General features: G+C 43.0%; 3 protein-coding genes across 3 annotated transcripts; 1 reads left to right on the top strand and 2 right to left on the bottom strand.

Annotated features, from left to right (window-relative positions):
- Positions 1-3,648: 3,648 nt before the first annotated feature.
- On the bottom strand, positions 3,649-6,017 carry dsn1 (DSN1 component of MIS12 kinetochore complex). The gene is made up of 11 exons (XM_088317919.1): positions 5,930-6,017; positions 5,641-5,677; positions 5,057-5,327; positions 4,911-4,984; positions 4,722-4,794; positions 4,555-4,621; positions 4,438-4,491; positions 4,293-4,364; positions 4,064-4,214; positions 3,881-3,968; positions 3,649-3,793 (listed from the first exon to the last, which is right to left on the bottom strand). Exons 1-11 carry the CDS (start codon positions 5,962-5,964, stop codon positions 3,684-3,686), a joined length of 1,032 nt encoding a protein of 343 aa, XP_088174045.1. The 5' UTR covers positions 5,965-6,017; the 3' UTR covers positions 3,649-3,683.
- Positions 6,018-6,404: 387 nt separating this feature from the next.
- Positions 6,405-14,701, bottom strand: atp13a1 (ATPase 13A1). The gene is made up of 25 exons (XM_088317579.1): positions 14,173-14,701; positions 13,211-13,300; positions 12,854-13,117; positions 12,486-12,641; positions 12,340-12,409; positions 12,152-12,258; positions 11,618-11,747; positions 11,427-11,482; positions 11,226-11,352; positions 11,010-11,147; positions 10,815-10,935; positions 10,455-10,612; positions 10,040-10,215; positions 9,850-9,960; positions 9,636-9,761; positions 9,465-9,567; positions 8,804-8,997; positions 8,567-8,663; positions 8,312-8,496; positions 8,093-8,207; positions 7,815-8,011; positions 7,572-7,714; positions 7,387-7,498; positions 6,994-7,137; positions 6,405-6,916 (listed from the first exon to the last, which is right to left on the bottom strand). Exons 1-25 carry the CDS (start codon positions 14,524-14,526, stop codon positions 6,806-6,808), a joined length of 3,585 nt encoding a protein of 1,194 aa, XP_088173705.1. The 5' UTR covers positions 14,527-14,701; the 3' UTR covers positions 6,405-6,805.
- On the top strand, positions 14,416-16,757 carry chchd5 (coiled-coil-helix-coiled-coil-helix domain containing 5). Its single transcript, XM_088317580.1, has 5 exons — positions 14,416-14,764; positions 15,009-15,113; positions 15,328-15,468; positions 15,553-15,704; positions 16,538-16,757. Coding segments are annotated over exons 2-5 (324 nt in total). The 5' UTR covers positions 14,416-14,764; positions 15,009-15,111; the 3' UTR covers positions 16,567-16,757.
- Positions 16,758-18,141: the final 1,384 nt, after the last annotated feature.

Genomic DNA, 18,141 nt, shown 5'->3' with positions numbered 1-18,141 from the left:
TTACACACTGCAGTATATTATTCATTTTCTTCGGAGAAAAAGCAACTAATGCCGTAAGTTGCAACTGTGTGCATTATACTGCCTCCCAGTGGCCAAGTTACAGCAGCTTGAGCAGCACAATTCATTGAAATGAAGCATGAAATCATGAAGCACAGGCTTTAAATTCTTTACATTGTTTTTATTGATTCATAAAATACAATATTATAGATTGTTATCAACCTCATTAAAAAAAAAAAAATACATCACAAACGTGACAAACTCTCCTTATGTTAAAAAACTGCCGGCCAAATGAGACGTGTCACTTGTGCAACTCACAAAAAAAGCCTTTTTGTAACCGCCGCAGCTGCAACGGCTTAAACGTAGAACGAATGGTGCGAAAATACATGCAAACAAAAATAAAGAATTGCTGATGACAATCGAGAAGGGTGCTAATTAGGCGCATCAATATAAACCTCTGTAATCTGTTTCTGTTCAGTGAGCTGCGAGGAGACAAAATAGCCCATCTCATAATGCCAAAGTGGTCAAATTTACATCAGACAAAAAGACGACGCATCCCAAAAGCACAACACAAGAGAATCAGTCCATCACCGGCAAGCCAATGAAACATCGCATCAGTTTCCAGTTTGAAAATGATGACAGCACAGATTGAAAAACTAGTGTCCTTGTGTCTCTTTTTTTTGCAAACTGGGCAATTCTGCGGCAGTTTATCACTCAGATCAGAGAGACAGCCTTCCAAGACGAATGGCTGCTTGGATGCGTGTGTAGGAAAGGCCGATGCAGCAGGCCCAGATGTACGATGAGGAGATGATGGGTGTGCATAAGGTAGTAGCAACCAAACTGGCGCCGCTTTATGCTGACTCTCCACACATCAGTCCACGGCAATCTGGAGCTAATCAATCTCAAGTTGGAGACAGCAAGTACGTAAGCAATAGGGTCCACGCTAATGGCCGCCATAACGTAGCTCCTGATTTGTACAATCGTGTATACAAACGTTCGCTTATACTTTATACTTGTTTCATTTTTTTTTTTTTTACACAACTATTATAATCTCAGATGCACATCTTCCACTTTGTCATTAGAGTCAAGAAAGAGTTTTGGAATTATGTTAATGAGCGCTAACTTGAGGTGTTTTTGTGCTAGTGGTGGTTTTGCCCAAGGTAAGCAGAGCTGCAAGTCCCGATTGCATTTAGTTACACTTCAATCAATCACTTGACTTATTACATTTGCATGAGTTAAGAATAATGGGTTTCTTGAATATGCATTTTGTCTTAAAGTAACTCGTATAATGGGTATAAAAAGTCTACACACCCCTGTTCAAATACCAGGTTTTTGTGATTTTATAGAAAAAAAATAGACTAGGATTAAGAATTTCAGAACCTTTTTCCATCAAGCTGACTGCTTTTCAAGAGCGCCAGTCAATGTCAACAACTGCAATGTGATTGCAAAAGTGTGCACACCCCTTTATAACCGTGAATGTAGTTGTGTTCAGAATCCCATTCAAACGCATGTTAAATGGGAGAGCTCCAACTTAGTCTAAATAAACTTCAGCTGTTCAATTTTTTTTTCCTGACATTGATCTTGGTTTCTAGCAGAAGCTCGAAGGTTTACGCTAACACGACTTCTATTTCATAAATCCCTCATTCTGGACGCGGGCTCCAGTTCCAGCTGGAAAAAAAAACAGCCCCTAAGCATAATGCTGCTATCAGCATGATCTAAAAGTTCAACCTTGGCTTCATCAGACCGTAAAACAAAATCGCCCAAACGCATGTGGGGAAAGTGGTCTGATGAAACCAAGATTGAACTTTTTTGGCCATGATTACATGTCATGTACGGCCAAACACAACACCACTCATCACCAAAAGAGCACCAAGCATGTTTGGTGTTGTGCTTTGGGGCCATTTTTTTTCTTTACGCTGCGACTGGAGCCTTGCACAACGGTGGAAGGAATTATTCACAATTTGAAATTGTAGTCATTGCCCCAAAAATGTCAGGAAAAGCCTACTAGAACATGTAAACTTTATATGGGGTTACTCAGAGGCACTTTAATGGCGGTAGTCATGTGCATCCACATTTTCAGGCTACAGGCCACATGAACATTGGTAATAGTTTTGAAATCATTTACTTTGGAATTATTTTTTTTTAGCACAAAAAAAAATGTTTTCTGAACAGGGGTGTTTAGACTTTAATGCAAAATTGTAACGAATACGATTTTTTACACCTGCATTGTTTCCTATGGAAAATTGTTGCACGGGGTAACACCCCCATCCTGGTAAAAATAAACTCTACATTCCATTACAAAGCTTTCTTTCTTTCATTTTGTGAGTCTACAAACAAGAAGTGTGAAGGTGAGCCATGTCTCACCCGTTATCCAAATGTTGAAAACCAAACACTTAACCTCTAAACGGGCCATTGAGGTTTGTTTCGAGTGTTTTGTTCCTCACACTTTGGAGTGAAAAGCGCCAAGGATTACCATCTAATGCCAAAGTAATTGCATTTGAGTGACGAGAGAAAAGCTTCCTTGCAACTGAACAGACGACGCTCCTTTTGTGCATTATATCAATCTATTTTTTTCATTGTTGTCGTCGATTCATTTAGGGATGGTTTCGGTGCAACTTCCTATTCATTTGGATGCTTAAGGTGCCCTCCTCTCACCCCCGCGAGCATCAAGCCTCATTTTCATCTAAATAAGAATCGATCTCTCCTGCTGTGCGCCATCCTCCCTCGCTCACAACTCTCACGGTCACAACCCTGCTCGTCTTTTTCCCCTCCTCGCCTGTCCCTCTTCTCCTGTCAGCCCCTTGAACACCATCCCACTGAAAATGTCACCCTCGCTCTAGTCAAGATCATAACCACGGCGCGCGCGCACGACAGAGGAGGGAAGAGAGACATTCCCTTTTCTTTATGCTGCACCCTTCAAATTAGGCAGGAACATTAATTAGTGAATGGTTGCAGGAGATAGGAGTGATAGCAAACAAAGCTTTTGACTGACTGGTACAATGTCAAAGCTTCGTTCTGCATCAGTGACCCAGCCAAATGCAAGAGATTGAAGGGGGGGGGGGGGGTGAGTCACTGTGGGGGGAGGGGCTTTCTCTTGAATGGTCAGGGGACACTGATGAAGTGAAATAGATGCAGCACCAAAAGAAAAAAGGAGAGTCAAAAAGGCCCGAGGAAGAGCACAAGCAAGAAATGGAAATAAAGACTCAGTGAGAAAGCGCGGTTCCTCTTAGTATACCGAATATTAGTTTTAAAATGGACACCATGTACTGGATGCTCAGTGTCAGCCCGTATGTGGACAAGTAGTACAAATAAAATCTAAATGTAGCTATCCTCAACACTAAAATAATTAATTCATGTTTTAATAGTCATACCGGAATATTTTGGACGTTGGATTATAAAACAAAACCTGAGCAGCTTTTTTTTTTTTAACCAACATGTCTTATGCTTTCAAGACAGTCAAGTCTGAGTTTTTCCCCCGTTTTTGAGAGATGAGAAGACATCTATACAGATGCAACAGAGACCTCCTGCAAGAAACAAATTTTTGTAGGCAAGCCACTGCCCCCATCTGGACGCTTGCATGAATTACATCAGCCATAAACAAGACCCCTGAAAGGAACATTTTCAGCATTACACAGTAAAATACAACATGCGGACAAAAACAGACATTTTTTTTCGTTATACAAAAGTCATTCACAGTCCATTTGATGTAGCTGCGTGTTTTTCGCGGATTTAAACGGTGCACAGATTAGGTCGTGAATGGCGTTGGGAGAAAGATCCTGAAATCCTGCTTGAGCCGCTGGTAGGAAAAATAAACGGATCCATAAGTTTAGTAACTATGAGCATCAGAGATGCATAATGGCGACAAATATTGAACAATAATTACCCAATCGTCCACTGGTCTCTTTCACCACCGACTGTGCAAGCTCCTTGACAGACTGAAGCTCTCGCGTGAGTCGACATTGCGCGTCCATCTACGCATTAAAAGAAAACAATGAGACTAAATTAGGAACAGTTATAGAAAAATGTGTAAGAGGGGAAAAAGAAAAAAAAAATGCAATGTACATACCATAACAGTTGCCGTAGTGTGCAGCATGGACTGGTGTCTGCGGAGGATGTCACGATAGTCAGGTCTACTCCGAATAAACTGGTAATGTGAAGATTTGGCCAAACACTTGTCGTCTAATGAGATGGCTTCCGTTTGGCACTGAGACAGTTTCCTTTGACCAAGCAGTGACAACAAACCATGAGTATAACATTTAAAAAGGTGAGAGTTGCTCTATAGTTCAGACATTCACCTTTGTAATTCTTCCGCCTTGCTCTGATGTTTGTGCAAGAGTGCTTCCCATGATTGACTTTCAGCTTCAACACTTAAACACAAAAGCACCTCATTAAAAAATTAGGTATGGGGGATCCATTCCCAATAATCTTGGACCAGCAAACCTCTTAATTGTATTTTCCATCACCATCGCTGTCTGTGGGCCAAGCTCTCTGACCCTGAAAAGAAATTGTTTAATAAATTTAAAAAAATAAAAAATTCTGTTAAAGAAACTTATTTACCTTCCGGTCCATGTTTCTCTGCTTATACTTTTGGTTGCAGAGTTGCACTTTTTCTTCAGCTGCTCAACTAAAGGAAGAAGAAAAAAAAATACGTTTTTGAAATTAATGAGGGAGCCTCAGGTAAAAAGTGGAGAATCCGGTTTTGTGTACAACAAAAAACAGGGCACCTTGTTTCTCAAAAGACTCCGGTGATGAGTTTGCCACTGACTGGAGCGAATTCTGAAGTCTATCTGTGGCCAGCTGCACACAAAAGATTTTTATTTACTTCTTTAACATTGGGTATTCCAGAACGACAAAAAAAGCACAAATTGGCTCTCAGTATATTGTGCTTGGTTTTATTTTGGCTTTGATCTTACCTTCATTGCAGCCTCCATCAATATACTCAATCTCTCCTGTTGCGATAAGGATGTGCTGATGCTCTTGCACAAACCTATATTTTAAAAAAATATATTTTTTATGCATATTAAGAGGATCATTCTGATGAGCAATGCCTTCAACTCACTTTGATTCAAGTTGGGAAGCGGGGGCTGGGGGCACATTGTCAAGGAGTCCATCTTCCGTGATTTCCTCCGTGCAGTGGCGCTTGCAGGCAGAGAAGATTCAGGGTCCTCCGTGCTTCCGGACGCCATTTCCATCATGTCAACGTCTGGATGCTCTTCTCCAGCATTGAGCGTCAGTACGCCGGGTAACAGAATTTCAATGCAGGGTTTTTTGGGGGGAGAGGCATCGTCTGGAGCACTCGGGGACAAACACCACTTGGGTGGCTGTTTGAGCTGAATTCAGAAAATACTGTGAATTAGCCTGTTTTCTAAAGGATCAGGTGGTGGAAACAGTTTTGGTGGGTCGCTATTAAAAAAAAAAGGCAATAGGACAGAGTAATTGACATTTTGGGGCTAAATATTTTTACCATATTAATTTTTGCACATATACTGTTGCAAAGTTGAGCTTTCGGTTTCTTAATCAGGGGCTCCGAAAAATTGCTTCGACACGTAAACGTGAAGCCTATTTTTAACAATTCATTTTCTTTATTGCGTTTAACAACCAAGTAGGAAAATGCGAACTGTCACATTGATTAAACATACGTACCACGTTCGTCGCCTCCATAGCGGCGACAGATCGGCAACTGCAAGACAATTAAAACATCTTCTATTCAATTATATACTTGAAAACTTAAAACAATCGGCACGTTTAATAAACATTGGTCGACATTTTAATGTACTGAGTTATCACGCCCAACCCAAACAATCAAGACTGACACAGGCCGCTCAATGTGACTCTTAAAACCAGGTTAAAAGTCTTTAAAATGTTACTGTTTGGGTTTAGCTGCGCTATTGTACAAACGTTAAACAGCGATACGAATCAAAAGCGAACAAACCCGTCTTGCTGTGTGGACGAAGACTCTTCCGCCATTTTTTCTTTCAAACTGTTTTATTGACATCGCGCGCTGAACAGGCCCCGCCTCCTTTACGCACTGCTGCACCATGGGAAATGTCGTTTTAAATGAAGAACGCTCGCGCACGAACTGCATTGGTAACGCGCTGCGGGAACGCTAAGCACACCGGAGAGAACGAGAAAGAACCTGAAGGACACGTTGAGAGATGATGGGTATATTAGTATTGGCTTCACTGTACCTTTCACTTTCAGTTCACAACTATTTTAATTTTTTTTTTGGAGTAGTAGAATTGTCATCTGAGAATTGAAAAAAAAACCTGGCTAATATAGGCACATCAATTCTGATAACTCTTCAGAGATAAAACTATGATGACCATGATTATTTTTGTCTCTGTGCGTCCCCGGAGACGTTCAGACAAATCTGCGATTGAGGAAAAACAAACACTCGACAGACCTAATCATTTATAAGTCTTTTTATAAGTCTGTTAGAGATGTCTTTTCACTTTTTACAAAATCAAGGAGAGTAATCAAAACAGCTTGTTAATTCTCTTGGAGAATGTCCCTCTTGTTTGTCTGAGTGTGTCACTCAGCTGGCACAGGCTCGCATTCCTCTCAATACTGTTCTTTATGGCCTTGTGTGGCTGTGGGGAGGAAGAGATGAAGTTTTGGGGCGAAAATAGGGAAAAAGAATAAAGCGTAGCTGATGGAAAATACAATAATGGGGTCGGGAGGCGTGGACTGGTGAAGTGGAGTGTACAGCGCTGCCGGCCATGACCATCTCACTTCTCTGTCTTCCATTCCAAAGTCTCATCTCCCTTTAGAGTACATAAGGACCTTGGATGCTGATAGTAGGAAGAGTTCAACAAGGCACCCTCAGAGTTCCTCTGCCAAGCAAGAACTCCAGTACACGGTCCACAAATAGGGCGGCAAAAAAGTCCATCACCAGAACCTGGGCGATGATCATTTTGAACTATGGGAAAATACACAAGACCATTACTACAAGAGGACTACACGAAAGCAAATCATGAAAAAAAAGTGTCAATTCACCTCAGTCGGAATGTCAACAAGGGCAAACTGCTCATTGAACTCAGGTGAAGAACCAGAAAGAAGTCCCACAATTGCTAAGCCAGACAAAGCGATGCTCCAAAGTAGCGGTCTATTCTCACGGAGAGACTCCATGAAGGGGTGACCCTATGCGAGAAAATGAAAATGCATTCATGTTGTTCTACGAGAATGTATTCAAAAACAACACATTAGTTAAGTCATAATTACAGCAAATATTCAAATGACAAATATTTTGAAGCCAATAAATGTAAAAGAAATGACAACCAGTATACAATAACTGAGCAACTCAAGGCACCACTGCATTTCGATGCCACGTTCAAAATGTCAGGCCTGTCAAATAGTGAGAAACCCCTGCACCTGTATTAAGGCACATACCTTGTAGTTGATGGCAAACGTGGCCATCTGCATAGCCATGGACATGATATACACAGTGCTGTTGATTAGGCTGGGCTCAAACTCTTTGTACAGATCCACAAATTGACCTTCTCTGCAAAAGACAAATGGACAAATGTGACATTTTATCCAGATGAAGCAGACACCGCACAGTTCCCGCTTCTTACCTCGGCGGACTTCTGCTCTGCGCCTCTTTGTAAAGAAAGACCAGACTGCAGAAGTGGACCGCAAACTGCAGCAGCACCGTCAACACGGTATAAAGATTAAAGATATTCGGTAAGGGGCGCTCCCGGGACAACGTTTTCAGTGGCTGAAGTTAACGAGAGAGGAGGAAAAACGCCAAACGCCAGATGAAAAGCAATCTTTGAAATATTGATTGTAGGTTTTATTTTCTTAACACAAATTCTCACCTTTGAGCGAGAGATGAAGAGGAAGCATCCAGCCAACAGCAGACCCTGCAGAGTTGCCTGGAAATCGCTGAACTTGACCCCCTCCAGATAAAGCACAGACTGGCTGTAGGCGAGCACCAAAGCATTGAGAGCGAGGATCTTAAACATCTGCAGCGTTGTCACCAGTGTGCAACGGCCTTGCTTTATGACATGACAGACTGGACAGCGAGCGAGAAAGGAAGACACCCAGTTAGGTGTGGAAGCGGACGAAAACTGTTATGATGACATCTGTTACTCACTGCACTGAATGGAGGAGAGTTTGGAGGTGAACGGGGCGGCGATGGAGGCGTCGCCCAGTTTTACGATTTGTACCTGATCGTCTTCGAGTTCCCGCAAGACTTGACTTATCCTCTCCTATGAGGAAAATCACATTTTGATACGTTAAAAACAATAACAAAATGTAGCCACCCTTTGGGATTAAAAAAAAAAAAAAAACTCCAAATGAAGTTGAAGGACACCTTTTGTGCAGCGAGTTGTTCCTCTCTTTGGGCCATTATCCTGTGCCTGGCGCCTCTGGAAGTCGGCTTGCCACCTGCATTGACAGGTTGCGAAGGTCGAAAGTCAACAGCGGACGCCTCCTTCTCTTTCCCACGCTTCTTTTTTTCCGGCATGCGCTCGGGGGCATTGGCTAATAGAGCGACGCCTGTGGTAACGAACCAGAGCCAAATTTAATCAGTGAGACAAAAATGGTCACGTATTGTCGACACTCTTACCTATGTGGGCATGTTTCAGAGCGCCGACGTCATTTGTACCGTCACCGCACATCAGTGTTACATAACCGAGCCCCTTCAGACTGGTGACGACAAATTCCTGGAACAATGCAGATATGCAAACACTCATCTTAAAACACTCACTTGGATTGCGTGGTACTCTACTCCAAGAAGTTGATATCACGGACATCTTGCGGAATTCTCATGAATCCCAACCTCGTTTTGTGTCTTTGCTCTTACCTTCTGTTTTGGACTGACTCGCGCAAACACTCGTATGTGAGGCAAAAGGGCGTGCAGTAGCCGGGGGTCGCAGCACAGTCTGGCCAGCCCCTCCCCGGTTACACACAGGTCATACTGGCGCACGAAGGAAGACACCGAAGGAGGCGGAAGGGGTACGTGTACATTGCCGTTGATGGACTCCCACTGCCACCCGCCTGCCGTAAAAAAAACAGCACCATATAGAATCCTCTCTTACTGAGTGGTGTTTAAGCAAACACACAGCTCTTTCTTCCAAACGTCTGCTAGCTTGCTGCCAACACAACAGTTTAATTTTCAGCCTAAACCTTTAAATAACAAACCTTCAAACACAAGCGGTGCAACAAATTAAATGACTGTAGCTTTTCCGCAATGTGCTTCTTCATATTTTTCCTCACATCTAAGTGTTATTTGGAAGTGAGCAACACACTGCCCCCCGGAGGCCAAGGTGTGCATAACAGTGGCAGCATAACCTCCCAGGCAAGTGGAACAGGAGTATTCAATGTGTATTATAATGTGTTGTATTTTCCAAAATATTATGAAATGCCTCTCATTATGACCTGTAACCACAAACATTCTTGGCTGGAGGTTTTTGATTCTGCGCGAGTACCAAATGTTGTGGCAGCTTAGTGCATCCAATTCCTACCTTGAGCTGATTGCAATATAAGTGTTTGTTCCTTCTGGAGGAAGTGGAGTTCTCTGGCCACGTGGCATGCCGTTAATGGGTTGTCGCCTGTGATCATCACCACCTGAGAGGAGCAAGAACACAAATAATTGGTTTTGGAATATGAAAATTGCAGTGCAACGGATGAGTTACATGGTGAGATGCTTCCTGGATCTCTCTGATGACCGCCTTGCTGTCACTCTTCAGGGGGCATGTCACGACCATGAAGCCGGCAAAGTTCAAGTCACGCTCCAGGGAACTGCGGCTCATCTCCCGAACCTACCCAAAAAAAAAGAAAAAAAAGATCCAAATAAGTTCCAACACAAAATATTACAAAGTGCACTTTTTGATTAAAGGCAGTGCAAACCTGCTGATGACTTAGATGTCCTATCTCTTTGTAACCCAAAGCAAGCACTCTCGCTCCTTCCCTGGAGATTTCCTTGTGCACTTTATCGTAACTCTCAGGACGCTCTGAAAACTACACAAACAGGCACATTAGTTTAATGAATCCTTTGTAACAATTCCGTTACACCTTCAAGATGGTGCTAAAGACGTACCATGGCTTTGAGTGTCTCTGGAGCGCCTTTAACAGTGGAGATGTAGGCAAGTTCCGTGGATCCTAGCTTCTCGTAGGAGGCCAGAACTGACATCCTCTTGAGAGCGCTGGCAAAGTGGAAGCGCTGATGGATCTTGAGGCCCTGCGTCTTGATGCTACGTGGGAAGACCTTCTCATCTAGTTGAGAAGGCAAGAATAAGCAAGGCGCAGGATCAATAAGGTCGTAAGTCACTAAGAAGCGTGTTTGAATGAACAAAGTACTACAAATAAGGAATAAAACAGCACAGCAATTTCAAAAAAATTTTTTTGTTCTATTTTAATTCACAAACGGAACGACGAGGGCACTTAAACGCTCAATCATCCAATCTGAAATCAGATGCCTTATTCATGAACTCCCATATACATGAAATATGTACCTTTAGTGAGGGTCCAATCGGCAGCAGTCAGCATGGCCTTTTCCAGAGGATCTCCAACCAGTTGCCCGTCATCTAGAGTGACCAGTGAGTGGCAGGTCGCCACGACCCGATGCGTCTCCACCGGGATGTCCGATACGGGCATCACCTCTTTCCCCTCCCTATTAAGATACGTGACATGGATTAAATAACACAATATAAGGAGGTTACTCTGTGACAAACGTGCACGCTAGTCAGACCCCGCTACAGTTTATAAGCAACCAAAGTCATAATTACAGTAAATATTTTTTATGAAAAACACTTCTCGGCCATAACCAAAACTCAAAAGTGAACCACGCAATCAATAAACAAGGCGCCATATACCTGAGGCCTGCTACTCCTCGCACCACCAGACTATCGCTAGTCAGCGTTCCCGTTTTGTCAAAACAGCAAACCTCCACTTTCCCGGCAAACGGAATCCTGAAGGGCTCGGTACAGAATACATCTAAGCGCAAGCAAAGTTGGGAATGAGCCACTGCCAAATGTGTGATAAGGACCAGAAAAAGCAAGCATGCTTACATAGTTTGGCCAGGGCAATGAGAGACGTGTTCACAGCCAGAGAAAGCTCAATGGGGAGTTCTGGTGGTACCACTGAGGTGAGGATTAAGGTGCACTCCAGGAAGAGTTTGTAGCGGTTCCTGCTGAGGTCCTTGCTCCCTAAAGGAGGCCAGATAACACTTAAGGTACTACGTATGCCACTTGGGGAAAAAAAAATAGCCATTGTGCAAAGCTCACCTTCCACCCACACGTAGGCAGCGGCTGCAATGGCGAACACGAGGAGGAAGAGGATGAAGATGAACGTCTCCAGGTTGTTTGCCGTCACTCGCTTCACACCAAAGAGGATGGTGCGCAGAAGTTTACCCTGCATGCATGCACGTTTCCACTTTAAATTTTACCGCCGGCCACAAGAGACGCTCGTATGAAGACGCAACGCACCTGAGAGGTGTAGAATCCCGTTCGCAGCACATAGGCCACGCAGCCATTGTCTACAGCTGCACACGGAAACGACAAGATACGGAAAGGTGACACACATCATCGAAAGAGGTTTTGTCTCATCTGACATGACAGCCCACCACAAATTTCCCTCTCTTTTTTTTTTACAAGCAGGGCAACAATTATTCGCTTACGTTTAAGTCCAGCACTGGCCTTTAAAGGGGGGCTATGCTGAACCACTTTGGTCCCTCCGGAGATGATGTGGAGCCGAGAGTCTGCTTGAAGGTCAAGGATTTGACCGGGGTCCAAGTCCTCCACGGGCTCCTGAACAAAGCCCCACAATGTCAGCTGTTATTGCAATATAAACCGAATAGAACAGATTCCATATCTTTTTATAAACACATTTTAACATTTAACCAGTCAAGATATTTAAATTCGGTACAGTCAGATGAGGTTAGAACATATTTTCTCATCATTCCGACAGTACGCCTTCTTAGGAATTTGGTGTTAATTTAAAACGTTTTTGTGATTCATCTGTAAAAACTATAATCATCCAAAAACTGAAGCAATATTCATAGGTAACCATGTAGCTCCATTTAATTTGTTCCGGACACCCGAAAATAAGAACAAAAATGTTTTGTAATCGAAATGAATGCTAGTTCAAAAAACAGATCAAGAAACTTCGCTGTGCGCGCTTTCTCAAATTGACGTTTTTTTTTCTTCCTTACCTTCATCTGAGGCACTGACTCTCCAGTCAGCATGGCCTCATCCACGATGCAGCGCCCGCGGAGCAGAAGCACATCGCACGGTACCAGGTTGTCCTGTGGGGACCGTCCTGGAGACCAGACCAACATATACTAACTGTCCACTCATTTTTAAAGACATGCCGATAGCAAAAAAACGGTCTGATGCTTACCGATGGAGACGAGGTCGCCTGGGACGAGCTCGTCACTCGAAATGGGTCTCCACTTACGGTTCCTGTAAACCTGCCACAAAAGCCCCACATTAAACCGGGAACGCTTGGCAGACAAAAAAGGGGTGGAGCTTGGTTAGAAAGCCAACCTGGATCATGTAGGGCTTGTTCCCCATGCGCCGGATCTCGGACATGTTCCTCATTTGCTGCTGGACTAGGGAGGCTTCGAACGCCACCAGCATGAAAAGTGTAAACACGCTGTAGTACCAGTACTCGTCCAAACACCACAGCCCCACACAGAACACCTGAAGGATGGAGGGGGGGGACATGAACAACAAACCCAAGGCAATTTCATTTACAAAGTCCATTTCAAGGCCACTCAAGGTGTTTCACACAACCAAAATTGAGATGTTCAAAGGCATTCACACACCAAAAATTCTAAGGCATTAAAAAGTAGCTTAAAATGACAATGACATTTATTCTAAAAGCTTAAAAGACCAGAAATATTCGCACAAACCTGGAAGACAAAAAAAGGGGCAGTAGCTCTCTCCCGAAATAGCTCGAAGAAATCAGGAACTATCATTTCCGCACGATTGGTGCCGTAGCGCTTCTCCGCCGCTTTGAGGTCGGCTTCCTCCTGGTAGCCGCGCCACAACTGGAAGTAGCCCATCGGGTGGTCGATGGGGAACGCAGTGGGAAAGAAGCATTTTTTTTCTTTGTGGTCAAAAGTGTAACGGATTTTCTGAAACTCAAATGACAGAATCTCGTCTCCATTTTCATCCTGCGCAGGGGAAAAAAAATATTAGGAAAATAAATACGCTTATTAACACAGTATGAAAACTAGGAACTAAACGGAGTCTGGGTCCAAGCGCACCTTGTCTCTTTGTAGTGCCACAAGCTCAGCTGAACCGTTATTGGGGGTGGGTACGACCTTTGCCAGTGTAGCCTTGTTTGGGTCCGATTCCTGTTGATTAACAGGTGACAAACTCACACAGGCGTTTAAGACATTATCGGGAACACAACACTGTGGTGCGACACGGGGGTTTTATTCTTTGAAAATGTGAAAGATTTTACATTGTACTTTGAAATGGTGATAAGAGCAAATGGGTAGCTAGAACCAATCTTATTTTTTGTGTACTATTCACTAAATGGACGAACTGTCAGCTGATAGAAAACTACAGTTGCTTGTTTACTTTCAAACTCTGCTTGGAACAGAACATGAGCGATGTCGCGCATGCTGTGATCACAAGATTACATTTTTTTTATTATCTATGATCTCGATAATGGCCATTGAGACTTCAATCTTACGCCGCTCTCTCATCTACTTGCAGACTGACACAAAAGTGCATTGTTACGCAGTTATTCATAATTGCATTCATTATTTAATTTTTGTTTTCGTTTTACACAAAGCACTTTGTTAGCACTATTGTTATTGTTCAATGAACGGAGTAAATAAAGTTGCAATTAAAAATATGAAATGCAGGGGCAATTGTGTATATGTACTAATATGAGGAGGTGAATATAATTTTAAAACGGCCGTCTGAGGGAAACTTATCAGTATGGCCTATGAAGGAAATTATTTGAGAGCATTGGTACGTGAGCCTGTCACTTGAGATTTCTTTCCTCCTTCCTGGAATCATAATTCCACCATTTTAATTCTAGAAATTGTATCAGTTATCCAAGATGACAGTATGACTATATGCATATGCAATAATTCTTCAGCGGTAGAAGGGGACTTCTACTGTAACCTTGTTCATTGATGCTGCCCCGCTATGATGAATGAAGATGATGGCGTAAATCTCCATTTACGACATGTTTTTTTTTGTTTCTGTTTACCTTGGAACAAGTAAGCCAACAGTGGGCGTGCACGGACCAATAACCGGACAACGCCGTGAGGACGTGCGCGATCCCGATGGCAGCGAGAGCCAGGAGGCCTCCCTCCGGATACTCCGAGGCACCGTACACCCCCAGCCACACGTACAGCCATCCCGGGTAGAAGACCGTCAGGAACGGGAGGACGGTGCCGTGCATGAGCCGCGGCCTTCGCCTGTACAGCGTCACTGAGCTCACCAGCTCGTCGCCGGTGCCATTGTCATGCTGATTGTGGTTCACAGAGCGGGCTGTTTGTCGCCCGTCCGGTCCACCGACGCCGTACGCGGCCATTTCGTCCTCTTTTTTGGCGTCGTTCATTGTACTCTGTTCATCCCCTGGGCCCCTCTGTTATCCACTGCTGCCCGTCGTGTTGATACCGGCAAAAACGCGATTCTACACGCGGAGCGTACCTCGGTGCTTCCTTCAAGAGCCGAGTCTCTTTCTATGGTCCCTCTTCACCAACCATCGCTTCCGTGTACGTCAGCACGTAATATGCGTACGCATGCCTTTGACGGGTTGAATTGCGGAAAGCCAAGTGTTCTGACCTTTCGTACAGGTGAAATTTCCATATTAACCTCTTTCTCATATATTCGTAATTTTAATGACAAAAAACGACATGTTTGATTTCGAGCCAAATGTCAAATTGGGGATGTGTGTTTTTAACTTCCATTTCGTCATCGCCGGACCTGGGAACAAGTTGTATGATTGACATCAACATCAACCAGTATGATTTGAGATGTTGTTCACTCGCTGGAGTTCCATCCAATCACGGGGAATATTTTCCCGTTTGCATCCAATAGGGTTCTAGTTGGGCGTGACCAAGCTGCATCGTAATGGCGCCACATGGAGAAGCGTAACCTTGACTGAGCAGCGTCATCGCTTCAAACGAGCAGAAAAAGGAACATGTAAGAGTTTTTATTGATGCTGTGTACATCCTATTATATTGTAGTGGGGGAAGTATGTGTGTAGATTGCAAAAACATGTCCAATAATGTTGCATGACTGATGACTCAAAGCATGGTATGAAATATGTTTTTATGTTGTAACCCATCCCAAATAACTACTTATTAAAATGATATATTTTAAATGATGTGACAATACTGCTTGTGTTTCCCCTCAGGCAGGCGGCTATGGATATCACGGCAAAGTATTGCCATAAGGAGATGGACGCCTATGGGTCATGCGTGTCCTCCAACCCATCAGTATGGCAGGAGAAGTGTCAGGAACTGAAGACAAAGGTTGCACAATGCACGTCATCACAGTAAGGCGTGTGCATTCAACCTCTTTCCCACCCCAAATTCCACACTTATTTGGTCTACACTAATTCCTGCATTTGTCCCGCCAGCCCGGTGATCCAGAAGATCAGACAAGAATGTTCCAAACAGTTTATGGAGTTTGAGAAATGTCTGAGGGAAAACCAGAGCACGGCTGCCTCCTGTTCGGCGCACATCACACGATTTCTGGGCTGTGCTGAGACGGTGGATCTCACTGGAGTGGGTAAGTTAAAAACCTGCAAAGGCAAACTGTTAAAAGATAGGATATGGCTGTAAGACGGTAGCGGAGCCAACGCTGTACTCAAGTAAGAGTACTGTTGATAAAATAATAATAGTTAGAATTAAAAGTAGTCCACCAGATACTTACCTTTGGAAGAGTAAGTATTCAGAAGAAAAAACTACAGGAGGATTCACAAATATTCCGCATCATTTCTGACGTCTGTCATCAGTGATATGCATATAAGCAATAATTATCTGAACAAATATTTCACAAACTGTATGAATAGGAAAATAATGATGATCTCACTGATGTGCTTGTTTGGGAATCATTGTAGTGCACTACTTGGCTGAAACAAGCTGAGGCGCTGTTGATTCTCTCTCTCTCTCTCAGTTGCAGTCTAAAGATGAACATGGTAGCTTGAGAAAAGTGAATTCACTTTAGACATACTCAAGGCTTAATTAATTTAAAGCTGATTGGTGTAATACATGAAGATGTTGTCAAATGCCCATCCTTACACTCCTTTGACGACACAGGACGCCTCTTCGGAAGGTCAAATCAATTAACCTTTCCTGAACTTTTATGAAAAAATGCCAAAGGGTTGAGAAGAGAGTAAAAGGTACTTCCTTTTGAATTTAGGAAAGTGAATTTAATTCCACTTTTCCTAACTGACATCAGCTGCCCGCATCATTTTTTTTGAAGTATGACTGCAAAAAGAATTTCAAACTTAAAATATGCGGGGACCATGGTAAACTGAAGACCCCTGTACTACTAAAAAACATTGAATATTGCTCCATGACTAATAAATATATTTGTGCACTTTTTTTTCTTCTTCCCAGAGTCAAATCCAGTCCCTGTGCCATCATAGCATTCAACCATCTATGTCAACACTTATCCTGAAGCAAAATTCCCATAATGATGCTTTCTGTAACTTTATAGACTCTGATTATTTTTCTATGTTCAAATCAAGCGTTACTTGTACCTACTGCCAGGCCTAAATAAAATGTGACACATTTTCTGACGCTGTATTTCATTAAAACAAAGGTATGTCTTACTCAACCGGCGGGGGGTTTCCTTCTTTTGTTTTCAACTCCATATATCTGCGCCCCCTCATCATCTTCGGCGCTGAGTCAGAGTCAAATATTAAACCTCAATGCTGCACTCCCACACAAAATCTCCTGACTACTCGCTGACTAAGAAATAAGGGAGTTTGGGAAGAAAAGAGCAGGAGGAGGCCGTCTCGGAGCGGGGAGGTTGTTGAGTTATGTTCTCTGTGACCACCAAGGAGAACAAACCTTTTCTTCTTGAATTATCGCCCCCCCCCCCCCCCCCCCCAAAGAAAAACAAAAAAGCAGAAGAAAGCAGGCAAGCACGCCGTAGGATGAAATTGCAGATTATATTGAATATACAGCAACATTATACATTCAAAGCACGTCACCTTGGTAGCCACTGAACATAAGATTGCAACTCAGCTAACACGGCACAAATAAGTTACCCTCACAAAATATCACCGTAGAAATGCGCACACGTCAAACTTAGGAGCCGTCGCAGCTAAAAGCATCTCTAGTCTTATTTGTTATTTATTTCTAATCCTTTTCAAATTGCACTGCTTTCTGAGACCGGTGCTGCTTTACTGTTTGTCCCGAGGCCATGCGTGACAAATAATGGTGAAATCGGTGTTGTTGAACACAGAAAAAAAGGTACAAAATCTCTAATTTGTGATGAGAGGAATAAATATGTATGGAAAGAAACTACTACAAATATATACATCAACACGGTCAAACATTTGCATTTGTTTTGGACCTAGTGGGGGAATGGGGGGGCAGTAGACGGCCAGTGTGGGTGCGTGTTCACGCCTTGATGATTTAAGCTAGAAAATAAAAAGTTAATAGTCTCTTGTCAACCCTGTATCCGATTAAGGCTCCATAAAAATGACCCTGTTGTGGTGTCTCGATGCAAAAAAAAAAAAGGTTTTGGTCTGTCGTAAGCCAGTCATGTAAACAAAAGCAATGCAGTGGAACCTCCATAGCGGAACACAAGTTGTTCTGAATAAATATAAGAATTGAAAATAGAATTAGAATGAACTGATTGCATCGCCATCCTAGAACTGCTAGTAACCACTTGGAATTTTTAAATACCATTTTACAATTTTCTAATTGTCAAGTATAAAGGCAGGCTCATCACAGTAAAAGTGAAACAAAACTAGAATAAAGTAAAACTACTCACCCTCAAGTGATAATGCAGTCATTAATTAAAAGGAAAAAAGCGCAAATATTTCTTGTAAATTCGACCCACCTCCGATAGGTGTTGTGAACAACCCAGCAAAAAAAAAAAAAATCACCAAGTATATAAAATCGTGAAAAATGTAGCTCTCGTCTCCGTTCTCAGATGGTGCACGTGTCCGTTGAATGGGCTCAGGCCACACCCCATTCAACTGTCACTC

This window comes from Idiotropiscis lumnitzeri, chromosome 15 (genome assembly GCF_059441095.1).
Source record: "Idiotropiscis lumnitzeri isolate Australia: NSW breed Sydney's pygmy pipehorse chromosome 15, RoL_Ilum_1.0, whole genome shotgun sequence".
Classification (NCBI taxonomy): domain Eukaryota; kingdom Metazoa; phylum Chordata; class Actinopteri; order Syngnathiformes; family Syngnathidae; genus Idiotropiscis; species Idiotropiscis lumnitzeri.
This window is presented reverse-complemented; position numbering and strand designations above follow the sequence as displayed.